Source organism: Heteronotia binoei, chromosome 7, assembly GCF_032191835.1.
Source record: "Heteronotia binoei isolate CCM8104 ecotype False Entrance Well chromosome 7, APGP_CSIRO_Hbin_v1, whole genome shotgun sequence".
Taxonomy (NCBI): Eukaryota; Metazoa; Chordata; class Lepidosauria; order Squamata; family Gekkonidae; genus Heteronotia; species Heteronotia binoei.
In genome coordinates, this window is record NC_083229.1 from 118,412,334 (window position 1) to 118,425,254 (window position 12,921).

The 12,921-nt window shown below is 46.4% G+C and overlaps 1 protein-coding gene and 1 non-coding gene across 2 annotated transcripts in view; both read right to left on the bottom strand.

The window, feature by feature from the left end:
* Positions 1–12,921, bottom strand: part of PHLPP1 (PH domain and leucine rich repeat protein phosphatase 1) — a 218,664-nt gene that overhangs the window by 7,511 nt on the left and 198,232 nt on the right. The window contains exons 14-15 of the mRNA XM_060244368.1: positions 8,218–8,322; positions 2,718–2,912 (exon numbers count right to left, since the gene is read on the bottom strand). Coding sequence (XP_060100351.1) covers positions 2,718–2,912; positions 8,218–8,322 — 300 coding nt within the window. The remainder of the gene's footprint in view (positions 1–2,717; positions 2,913–8,217; positions 8,323–12,921) is intronic.
* Positions 2,488–2,559, bottom strand: TRNAM-CAU (transfer RNA methionine (anticodon CAU)). Its single transcript has one exon. It is a non-coding gene; the product is annotated as a tRNA-Met (tRNA).

Genomic DNA, 12,921 nt, shown 5'->3' on the forward strand with positions numbered 1-12,921 from the left:
GATTGTGACCGCTTTGAGACTCTGAGATTCAGAGTGGAGGGCGGGATACAAATCCAATCCAATATCATCAATAAAGGTCTCTAGGCGTTCTACTGGGCGCACAATTTCTTCTTCTTCTTCCTCCTCCTTCTCCAGCCCAGACAACCTGAGGGCTCCATTGCCCAACCTGCTCTTTCCAAAGGCTGCCTTCTTCTCCATAGGAAGGAGAAAAAGACTGAAGGGGAGATGGACTTCCTGCCACCAAAAATGAAGGGAAGGAAGTTCCCTACACATCCAGGTCTCCTACTCTTTCCGAGGGAGAGCAGGCTGTGCCAAACAGCATGGACATCAGATAGCAGCAGCGCTAAGCATGTTTCTCCACCACAAGCAGAGGGCAGGAAATTTAGCCGTGAAGTTGCCACCAAGCATGGCAAACTGTTTCCAGCCTTTCCTCTCTGTTCTGTCAAGGCTGCTCTTCCCTAGAACATGCAACGAGATGGGCGTGGTGGGCATACTCTAGGATGCAACTCTGACCTGTGCCCCACAGCGTGGCCGGTGCAGATCCACAAGCAAGGGCTCTTTGACTGGCATCCAGGGAACAGATATGGAGAGGGGGCTGTGTATAAAGCCAGGGAGTATGAAATCCCCATGAAAAAGCCACAATGCACGTGTGGAAGTGGAAATATTACACAGAGCTTCTAAGACACTGGCAATCAGAAGCGTAAAAGCTAGTGGTATGCATCCAACCAGGGCTCACTTTGTTGCAGGAGCTCCTTTGCATATTAGGCCACACACCCCTGAGGTAGCCAATCCTCCAAGAGCTTACAGGGCTCTTAGTAAAAGGCCTACTGTAAGCTCCAGGAGGATTGGCTAACTCAGGGGTGTGTGGCCTAATATGCAAAGGAGCTCCTGCTACAAAGTGAGCCCTGCATCCAACCATCTGCAAACACTGCAGAGTAGGATTTCCCCACACTTTCCGCCAGCTGCAGCTCACGAAGCCCCCCACCCCACCCCCGAGTTCTGTTTGGGGGTGATATCAGTGGAACCCCAGTAACAGCACAAAAAGCAAAATGGGAGTTTGGAGTGAGTTCACGCTTTTTTGGGGTGGGGGGGAGCTGGCAGAAATCACAAACCCCTCTTCTGCAAGCAGAAGTGTCAACTTCCACCTTGACAAGCTACCTGGCTGGATAATAGAATGATTCCACAACCTTAAACGCCATCAAGAATTGTGTCAAACGTGTGGCCCGAGGGCCGATCAGGCCCCTGGAGGGTTCCTATCAAGCCCATGAGCATCTCACTGTCATCTGCTTCCTTCTCTCTCTGTTGCTTCCTTCTGCATCCCAGCTTGCTTTGCCAGGCTTGCTCGATTGCACAGGAGCTATAGAACAAAGCCTCTATTTTCTCCATTGGCTGACCAGCACGTGAAGCAACTTATGTACAAAAGCTCACAATGCCCAGTCATTTCATGTTTCCCCCCAGGTCTTAGGCTCAAAGCATTGACCATGAGATTTCTGTAATCAAAAGTAGGTTTGCAACTCACAGACACACACCTGAACAACACCTGAACAGCATACTCAAGATTGCTACAGCACAGACAGTCTCCAGATTTTGATGCAGTAATTCAGAGCAAGAGGTGTCAGTCACCAGAAAGTGTTAAATAAACAAAATATTGCAAGAGCACTAATCTTTTAAGCATCTTTTAAGCTTTTTTTTTTAAAAAAAATCTTTAATTTTGTTTGTCCTTTCTAAAGTTTTTATCTCTGCTACTTGGCATTACATTTTATGCCACACATGGCCCGGCCCAACAAGGGCTCATTAATGTCAGATCTGGCCCTCATAAAAACAGGTTGCTTAACTGTAACTGATGATCTTTGAGTGGTCATCTGTGCAGTCACACTGATGGTGTGAAGCACAGAGATCATGAAGAAAATACAGCTTGATTACCTGTAACTGATGATCTTCGAGTGGTCTTCTGTGCAGTCAATCATCCGTGTGAAGCACAGAGACCATGAAGAAGATCAAATAAGTTGGACACCCCTGGTTTAAACTGCTTTGCCTGACAAAGTCAAGATGCTTCCAATGTGCAGGGGCTGCAGAAGAGCCCCCTCCCACGACTACCACACTTTGCAAAAGAGGTTTTGACGCCATATTCCAACTTTGTGCCATTATGATGCTGGACACATAATGAGGTCCAGGGACTTGTTTAGATGATGTGGAATCTAGCTGGAGTAAGGCTGGATCCTACCATGCACAAACACACCCTCCAGTTCCACTACTGTGCCACTGGTCACGCGGCACTAGGTAGTGTGAATATGATAATGTCTTGTTGTCATTGGAAATGCAAACTGGAATGCTTAACGCTGCCAGCGTGGTCTTGAACATATGAAGCTGCTTTATACTGAATCAGACCCTTGGTCCATCAAAGTCAGTATTGTCTTCTCAGACTGGCAGCGGCTCTCCAGGGTCTCAAGCTGAGGTTTTTCACACCTATTTGCCTGGACCCTTTTTTGGAGATGCCGGGGATTGAACCTGGGACCTTCTGCTTATGAAGCAGATGCTCTACCACTGAGCCACAGCCCCGTCTTCTGTAAGCGCAGCAGTGCACATGGACATCTTCTGCTGAATCCAACCTGCAACCAGTGGCACCATGGCTGTCCCTTTCTAAATCAGCCTGTGGAACAAGCGTATGTTAAAAAACAACAACAACCCTCCAGATGTTTCGTGCGCGCTAAACTAACCTCTGCATGACAATGAACGTGTTGATCATGTACTCCTCCTCATTCTTTGTCTTCTGCAGCTCCTCTGCCAAGATGTCACTCATGGTGCACTGGAGCAGGTAAGGGACTTCTACGTTGCGGTCTCCGTCAAAGACTCCGTAGAGAGCCTCCCTGTTCTCACAGAAGTTGTTGGCGGAAAGAGCTGCCACGCAGAGCCTGTGGGAATGCAAATAGGGGATAAAGAACAACTAAAGACAGTTCGGCAAGCAGAGAGATCCCAGGAGGCAGCCGTGTTGGTCTGAAGCAATAGAACAAAGCAGTAGACGAGTGCGCCTTTAAGACCAACTAAGTTTTATTCAGAACATTAAGCTTTCGTATGCTCTTAAGCAGACTTCATCAGACAAAATGGGAATGGCAAGCAGTAATTCTTAATATAAGTGGGAAGTGAGTTGGTCTGTAGAATCATGGGAATGTTTATAGCAGATTAAAAGAGTCGCAAATAGGGATCTGGGTTTGTTAGTGTTAGAACAAAGCAGGGATTTTTCCTCCCTCCAGTGTTTTTTCAGCCCTGCTTTGTCCTAACACTAACAAACACAGATCCCTATTTGCGACTCTTTTAATCTGCTATAAACATTCCCATGATTCTACACCGCCCACTTATATTAAGAATTGCTGCTTCCATTCCCATTTGTCTGATGAAGTCTGCTTAAGAGCATACGAGAGTTTACATTCTGAATAAAACTTAGTCTGGCAAGCAGGCACTCTCCCCTTCATTCCATCCCAGTGCTATAAGATCCACTGGACCTGGACAACAGGCCATGTCTGTGAGGCAGAACCTGCCATTTTAGTCTCTATCATCACTCTGTAGTTTTAGATTTTACATATTATAAATTGGGCTTTTATTGTTTTTACTGTTGATTGTTTTTATTTATTTAGTGGACTTATATCCCGCCCTTCTCACCGAAGTGTCTCAGGGCGCCCGCCCTGAGCCTATTCTATGGGAAGGGCGGGCTAAAAATCGAATAAAATAAATTAAAAAATAAAGCCAGTTTGGTGTAGTGGTTAAGTGTGCGGACTCTTATCTGGGAGAACCAGGTTTGATTCCCCACTCCTCCACTTGCACCTGCTAGCATGGCCTTGGGTCAGCCAGAGCTCTGGCAGAGGTTGTCCTTGAAAGGGCAGCTGCTGTGAGAGCCCTCTCCAGCCCCACCCACCTCACAGGGTGTCTGTTGTGGGGGAGGAAGATAAAGGAGATTGTGAGCCACTCTGAGACTCTTCAGAGTGGAGGGTGGGATATAAATCCAATATCTTCTTCTTCTTCTATCAACCCCACCCCCCCAAAAATGTATGAAGCATGCAGAGAAATTAGTTTCAACTCAAGTCTGTTGGTCTTTTGCAGCCCAACAAGACAAAAGGCGTAACCTGAAATTAAGTCCATTACATGAAAACTTGGATCGCTCTACATAAACGGCATACAGCCAGGAGGAATGCATTTACAGAACAGGCCCAAATTTAAAGACAGAGATGGGGAAAGTTCTGGTCTAATATTAGGACTGCCGGGGGTGGGGGGGGGAGAGAGTAGGAGATGACTAGGGGTCCAAAACGTCCCCTTCTCCCTCCTTGCTCGATCCCACTGGATCTGTAACCCTGGGAATGACCTGGGGGGGGGGGGGTAGAAGGGGCTGCGAGAAAGCAGAGGAACACGGGAAGGCTTCTGTGCACAGATGCAACACACTGCTGTCGCCAGCAGCCGGATGAATTACTCGGGACATCTACACCACAGAGCACGGCCAATCACGTCTCTTCCGGTTTGTTCTTCCTCTGACGGCAGCAGCCCACTGCCGGCTCTCCAGCTCAGAACCTCCGTCCCCCCCTGCTCCAAATTCAGTGGCTTATTTTGGACACAGCAATGAACATGAAGGGGTGACGCTGTAGCTTATTGCATGTAGCCTCTGGACCGCTGCAGCAGGGGTTCCCAACCACTGGTCTGCAGAACAGCACCGGTCCATGGCCAGCTAGCACCTGGGCTGAGGAGCAAGGCAGAGCAACTCCGCCACCCCTTCCGCCCACCCGGGACCCGGGCAAATGAAAGAGGCGGTGTAGCCTCACTCTGAGGCTGCCTCTCCTCGCAGGGGAGGCTGTCTCGGAGAGAGGTCACGCCGCCTCTTTTGTCCGTCCGGGCCCTGGACCGGCAAAAGGGGCACTGCTGCTGTGACCTTAGCCTACCCCTCATTTATAGACCCCCACCTACTTTACTTTATTTGATTTATATCCCGCCCTCCCCGCCAAAGCAGGCTCAGGGCGCCTCACAACATAAAATAACAAACAATTAAAATCAATAAATATTAAAAGTTACACATTCGACAGTTAAAACAGAATATCAATTTAGTGCTATCTCAGCGACGATGGCATTTCTTCAAATTCCCTGAGATATAGGCGCCGTGTCAGTTAAATGCCAGCTGGAAGAGAACGGTCTTGCAGGCCCTGCGGAACTGCGCAAGGTTCTGCAAGGCCCTCACTTCCTCTGGCAGTTGATTCCACCAGCAGGGGGCTGCAACTGAGAAGGCCCCATCTCTGGTGGTCTTTAAGTTGGCCTCCTTCGGCCCGGGGATTATTAATAGATTTTGCGATCCTGATCTAAGTACCCTCTGGGGAGCATGTGGAGAGAGACGGTCCCTAAGGTAGGCAGGTCCTAGGCCATATAGGGCTTTAAAGGTGATAACCAACACCTTGTAACGAATCCGGTATACTATTGGCAGCCAGTGCAGTTCGCGCAGTCCCGGCTGCCTGTGCTCCCACTTGGGGAGCCCCAATAACAGCCTGGCGGCCGTGTTCTACACTAGCTGCAGCTTCCGGGTTCGGCACAAGGGGTGCCTATCAGCTGATCGGCAGGGGTCTTTAAATGGGAGAGGAAGGCAGACTGGCCTGCCACCTGGCCACCTAGCAGGGAGGTGGCAGAAACAGCCCCAGTCTCCCCTACACATTTAAAGACCCCCCCACGGGGGGCAGCCTGGCGTGGCAAAAACCCGAGTCCCCCCCCACCGGTCTGTGGAAAAATTGTCTTCCACAAAACTGTTTCCTGACGCCAAAAAGGTTGGGAGCCACTGCTCTACAGATGCTGTCAGAGCTAGTCAATGTGGTTATGACTTTGAGTTTCTGGCCACAGATTGAAAGCCACAGGGCCGAGCCGTTCAGATTCCGTCCCCCCTCGGACCGACAAAGGCACGATCCCAGCCGGGGCATGATTTGAGCTTTAGACAAGTGGTGGCCAGGAACAAGAGCAGGGCAATTCGAAAAGGAGCCAGCAAAAGAGGTTGACTGTGTCAGCTTTGAGGCACGTTGTTTCATCGAAATGTCAAGAACCGCCAAGTGCTTTAGCATTTCACACTAGGATTATACACACAAACACACACTAACACCATAGACCGCTACTCTTCCAGCAGTGTATCTGGCTGGCTTAGTAATAATGAATCAGCAAACTCATAGGAAATAGCAGAGATCTATTTAAACTCTTCGGCATTTGCAAAAAAATAAAAAACTCCTTCAAACCCTAAGCTCTGGTTTTCTGTTTTTGCTTGAAGGGCTGCCAAGCCCTGGCATCACAAGTGTTAACACGCTCTTTTAAATTTGTTGGCAAAGGCTTTCACAGCCGGAGTCCATTGGTGGTTGTATATTTTCCGGGCTGTCTGACTGCAGTTCTGGCATCCTCAGAGGTGTAACCCAGAAAACTGAACTTCAGTTTTCTGTGTTATACCTCTGAGGATGCCAGTCACAGTTGCTGGCAAAACATCAGGTCTCTCAATGCCAAGACCACAGCCACACAGCCTGGAAAATTTAAAACGGGGGTGGCCAAACTGCAGCTCGGGAGCCACATGGGGGTCTTCCACACATATTGTGGGGCTCTCAAAGTCTCTCCCGACCCCATCAGCTGGCTTGGAGAAGGCATGTTTCTTTAAATCAATTTTCCAAGCCAAGCCAGCTGGCAGATTTGAGAATGCATTTAAAGTTGCTTTCTTTCCACCTCTCCCTTCCTTCCTCCATCTATTTACCTGCCTCCCATCTTGTTTTGCGGCTCTCAAACACCTGACATTCCTGTTCTCCAGATCTCAAACACCTGACGTTTATTCTGTGTGGCTCTTACGCTTAGTAAGTTCGGCCACTCCTGATCTAAAACAACCAATCTTTTAATACGCCCTTGGGTGGGCGGATTCACAGCCTTCCAGAAGCTTATGGCCAGCCACTCTAGAAAACAGGATGCGAGACCAGACTTTTGGAAGCCTGCAAGAAGGCTCTTCTGCAAAGGCACTGGCAATCAGTGGTCTCACATTTCCTGCACGTGGCCAAGGACTTGTTTCCTTGCACACAGCAGCTGTGTGAGGCAAAGCACCCTGCTTTCCTCCCAAAGGTTAGCGTGAATATTAGTGGGTCTGCTTCATCTCACAGGTGTATGTTATTGGGCCTTCCTGCCTACCTTCCTTATCTCTTTCAAGGCCGGATTCAGGGATGCGGCTATTCAAAGGGACTTATGGTCAACTTTGTAGCCAGATGGGGAGGGGGAGGCAGGAGCAGGGCTGCCATCTTCTAGAGCAGGGGTTGTCAAACATGCTTAACACAAGAGCCACACAGAATACATGTCAGATGTTTGAGAGCTGCAAGATATGAATGTCAGATCAGGAAGGAAGGAAGGAAGGAAGGAAGGAAGGAAGGAAGGAAGGAAGGAAGGAAGGAAGGAAGGAAGGAAGGAGAAGAAGAAGATATTGGATTTATATCCCGCCCTCCACTCCGAAGAGTCTCAGAGCAGCTCACAATCTCCTTTACCTTCCTCCCCCACAACAGACACCCTGTGAGGTGGGTGGGGCTGGAGAGGGCTCTCACAGCAGCTGCCCTTTCAAGGACAACCTCTGCCAGAGCTCTGGCTGACCCAAGGCCATGCTAGCAGGTGCAAGTGGAGGAGTGGGGAATCAAACCCGGTTCTCCCAGATAAGAGTCCACGCACTTAACCACTACACCAGGAAGGAAGGAAGGAAGGAAGGAAGGAAGGAAGGAAGGAAGGAAGGAAGGAAGGAAGGAAGGAAGGAAGGAAGGAAGGAAGGAAGGAAGGAAGGAAGGAAGGAAGGAAATAGATGAGGGAAGTGGAAGTGGAAAGAAAACAACTTTAACTGGATTATCCAAGCCACCAGCCTTAGTACAGGGCCTACTGTAAGCTCCAGGAGGATTGGCTACATCAGGGCGCCATGGCCTAATTTGCAGAGGAGCTCCTGCTAGAAAAAGAGCCCTGTGTGGCCTTATATGCAAATGAGTTCCTGCTGGGCTTCCTCTCCAAAAAAGCCGCATGAAACAATAGTGACATCAGGGGTGTGGCCTAATATGCAAAGGAGTTCCTGCTGGGCTTCTACAAAAAAAAAAGCCCTCAGCATACCTAATCTAACAGCAAAGTCAATTCTTGGTAGAAGCCACCCTGATTTTTATACTGATACAGCAAAGTGAGGACAAAGTCTTTCTGCCCACATTAAGCACTTACTTGTTCTTCACCCCCGAGGCTTCCGTGAACCCATGGCTCCACACTGCTGGTGCTCCAGACGCATCCCCAGCTGATGGCTGGTCGATCTTGAAACAACGGATGTTGCTGAAATGAGAAGCAACCCCCCCAAAAAAGGAATGAATACTTCAGAAGTCGAAGAAGAGAGTCTCACACTATTCCCCATTCACTTTTTTCATTCTATCGGCTGTAATTCAAGCAGCTTGACGAAAGCATGTTCAGGGTTGCCATTCAGGCATCCCCAAATACAAGACGTGAAGAATAAGCACCAGGCTAGAAGGAAATGGGCCTTCTGCTTTATGCTGAAATACGACGAAGCAAAATTAGGGAAGGGGGGGGGGGGCGGGGAGAATCAAGACTGTCTGAAATTTGCAATGCAGGTTAAAAAAATTGTGTTTTATTTTTAAAGGCAAGAGACCAATATGTTTCTATCTGCTTGAAAAAAGAGATGCAAGAGGGTCGCTTCAAAATATCAACACCCATTTAAAACACTGAATGGATGTAGAAAAATTCCTGGATTTTAGAATATTGACTTTAAACCTTTTTTAAATTATTATTTCTACTTATTTCCATTTCCTGTCCTTCAGTGACTACCAAAGTCTCAACAGAATAATTTCCCGAGCTGAGTCCAGTCAGTTCAAGATTTAGTTCACTAAATTGTTTCATTCATTCATTCATTCATTCATTCATTCATTCATTCATTCATTCATTCATTATCCCACTCTCCCTGAAACTGGCTCAAAGCAGGTAACATCAAACCATAAAATATAATTTTAAAAACTCTAAACCAACATACAATTACAATAAATACCGCAGAATACAATATAAACACAACAATTCTATAAAGTTCCAGGTGGCATATGGAGGGGCAATGTTCAGACAACTGCAAAGGGGAAAGGGGGGGCACAAGGGGAGGGGAAAAGAAAGGAGAGGAGGCGGCCAAACTCGTTAGAACCCTGTACTGCCCTCAACCATAGGCCTGGTGGAACAACCATGTTTTGCAGGCCCTGTAGAATTGTATTAAATCCCACAGGGCCCTGATTTCTCCTGGAAGAGTGGTCCACCATAGCGGTCCACCATGTTTTTAAAAATATCTTATGCTTTACCTATTTAGGTCCACCTTGATTTTTACAATTTCGCTTTGGTTGTTGTTGGCCTGCATTGTGTTGTGTATTTGGTCCTGGACCGTAATAAAGCAAACTGAACATAGCCATAGGACAGATGGATGCTCTTTTGGCCAGGGACCACCAGTAGATTTTGATCACCCGAGAATAACACGTACCATGGGGGAAGTACCATGACAGGCAGTCTTGAAGGTAGGCTGGCCCTGACGGTTATGCACTTTCAACACAAAAACTTTGACCTTGATCCGGGCTGCAATCTGGAGACCATGCAGATGGTAGACTACCAACTGGATATGTGCTCTAAAGGCTATCATGTTAGGACCCCTTGAAACTGTATTTTGAACCAGTTGCATTTTCTGAATCAACCTCATGGGTAGCCCTACATAGAGCGAGTTACAGTAAGAAGAAGATGATATTGGATTTATATCCCGCCCTCCACTCCGAAGAGTCTCAGAGCGGCTCACAATCTCCTTTATCTTCCTCCCCCACAACAGACACCCTGTGAGGTGGGTGGGGCTGAGAGGGCTCTCACAGCAGCTGCCTTTCAAGGACAACCTCTGCCAGAGCTATGGCTGACCCAAGGCCATGCTAGCAGGTGCAAGTGGAGGAGTGGGGAATCAAACCCGGTTCTCCCAGATAAGAGTCCGCACACTTAACCACTACACCAAACTGGCTCTAGAGGTGCCCGGTTGCATGGACCAGCGTGGCTAGGTCAGAGGGCGACAGGTATGGAGTCAACTGTTTGGCTTGGTGGAGATGGTAAAATGCCAGCTTAACCACCTAAGTGAACTTTGTTCTTTCTTGTTGTCATGTAAATGTTGGTATGTTCTGAAAGGTTTTCATTGCGCCAGCTTTTATCTTCTCTGCAATGATTAATTTGAAGTCTAAATATCGTTTTATGAAGTTCCTTATCATATAATCTTACTGGAATAAAATGCAGTTAACACTTAGGTAACACTTAGCTTCTGCAATTGTGAGTCTGGAGCTGTAGAAACACTTGGCCATCTTCTACTATTTTGTCATCAGTGGTCGATTCCTAGATCAATTTGGATAACTCCCGTTCTTACCAAACACCAATTAAAAACTGAACTTTTGGGTGGTCCCCTACTTGTTGGCAGATATTAATCCTGAAACCACCTATTTTGTTACAAAATTTTTAATGACAATTTTATTTGTCTGGATTGATCCAATTGTAATAGAATCTGGTATATATTCGGCTAACGACGATTTTAGATTTACTTAACTGAACGATAGGTTTTATTAGAAACTCCTATTTTAGTATTTTATTTACTTTTTTTAGATTTGAGTATTTTGATTTTAAACTTTGAATTTTGTGAGTAATGTTGTATATCTATGTATGTTTGATAACTGATACATTCTGGTTGAGCTTAAGACCTTTGGTCATAGAAGCTAATAAAGGAAACGGAATGGCTAACACTTAGCTAATCTTTTTTTTTAATTTAAAGTTTTATTTTTTATATAACTGTTGTCCAAGTTTTATTTTTATATAACTGTTTCAATGAAAGCCATAAAAAAAGAATTGTCCTGAAGTTATACATAACTAATGCAAATAGGATCTTAAGTCAAAATTGTATACGAAAACAATACTCCTTCAAAAAAACCATACAATTAATAAAAGTGCTATCTTTAAATGCCAGCACTTGAAAACCATAATTTCATAACCCAAGAATTGTCAATCAAACTAAAGAGTTAATGCTGCTAATGTGATCTTTACCCAAACCACCAATTACCTCTCCAACAAGTAATGGAGCAAATTGACAAGTTTTGACTTTTTTCAGGTTACAAAATCAACAGGAAGAAAACCAAGGCTATTTTAAAATTTCCCATCTAAAGGAGGAGGAGAGAGATTAAAAAAAATCTCAGGATGTGATGTGAACATGCAATCCAGTCAAATACTAAGGAATATATGGGGGCAAAATGACACATTATTTGAAGACAATTATATGACAACCTGATCTAAAATACAAAAAACCCTTAAAAGATGGTCCAAACGACAAGTATCCTGGCTTGAAAGTCCGTCAAGAATCCCTGTGAGATAGGTGGACTATGAATACCATAACAAAATAAATAAACAAACAAACTATTAATTGGGTCTAATGATGAATGTATCAACATTCGAAGTGAAAGAATATACAGGTCTGATGAATGGCACAGGCTGAGAAGAAGAGAACCCGTAACATGGAGTGTAATACGTCGAACGTGGGCTAGGACGTGCTTTTGAAAGAAAGGTACTTAAGAGAAAGGTGAACTTTCAGGAGGGGTTTGAAACCCTGATGACTACAGTAGAAAAAGGCCCTGTTTTCCAAGTAGCAGCGCTGTAGCCAGTGTAATTCAATCAAGGGCATGTTTGTGCAAGCTCAGTAAAGGTGGCTCAGAGGCAATCCTTATGTTTACGAGAGGGAGAGAAAGTGATCTCTGAAAGAGAAGGTAAAAAAAGATACGAACTTGCTGATGGTTTCACCCTTTGGAACCAGCATGTTATGACAGTCATTAAAGGATTATGGCTCAGCTCCCGACATGCGAGCGGCCCTAGGAGGAGCAGGAAGAGGAATGCCCCCAGCCCTTTGGAGCACGCTACAAGAAAGGGCTATTGTGCAATTCAGGGCATAATTAAAAAGCAACCACTTATCTCCCTCATGCTCAAGTGACAGCAATAAATTTCAACCCAGGAGACCTTTGTCAAGATCTGGCTTGGGAGCAGGAGTCAACTGAATTTAAATAGCCCTCGGCTAGAAGGGTCCACGCTGACACATCTCACGCTCCATTTTGGAAGGAAACTTTTCAACATTTCAGAAAGATTAGAGCAGGGGTGGCCAAACTGCGGCTCAGGAGCCACATGTGGCTCTTTCACACATATTGTGTGGCTCTCAAAGCCCCCCAACCCCCACCCCACCCCATCAGGCAGCTTGGAGAAGGCGTTTCTCTCTTTAAATCACTTCTCCAAGCCAAGCCAGCTGGTGACTTGAAGAATGCATTTAAAGTTGCTTTCTTTCCACCTCTCCCTCCCTCTCTATTGGTTTTGCTTTTCCCCCACCTTTCCTTCCTTCCTTCTTGTATGTCTTGCGGCTCTCAAACATCTGACATTTACTCTATGGGGCTCTTATGATAAGCAAGTTTGGCCACTCCTGGATTAGAGGAACTTTTTATGTGCAAGTGGGAGCCATCTAAATTGCACTGCTTTAAGAACTCGGGGACTTGTTTAAGGACAGAAGAAGAGCCCTGCTGGGTCAGACCAGTGGCCCATCTAGTCCAGAACACTGTATCATACACAGCAGCCAACCCAGATCTGTTTGGCAGAAGAACATCTCTGCTGTATTTGCATTCAGGACTCCCCCAAATGAGTCCTGTATGCAAATCTGAACAAATGGTCATTTCTTGGCTTTTGCTGAAAGAAGCTCCCATCCACCATTAAAAGGGGGGGGGGGGGGAAGAGTCTGTCTAATGCTGATTCTGTGAACCAGCAGATCATGAGGAGGGCAGGATGGGTTGCATTAGTACTTAGTCATCGTGGCCCCTTCTTACATGCCCAGGTAATGCTGGT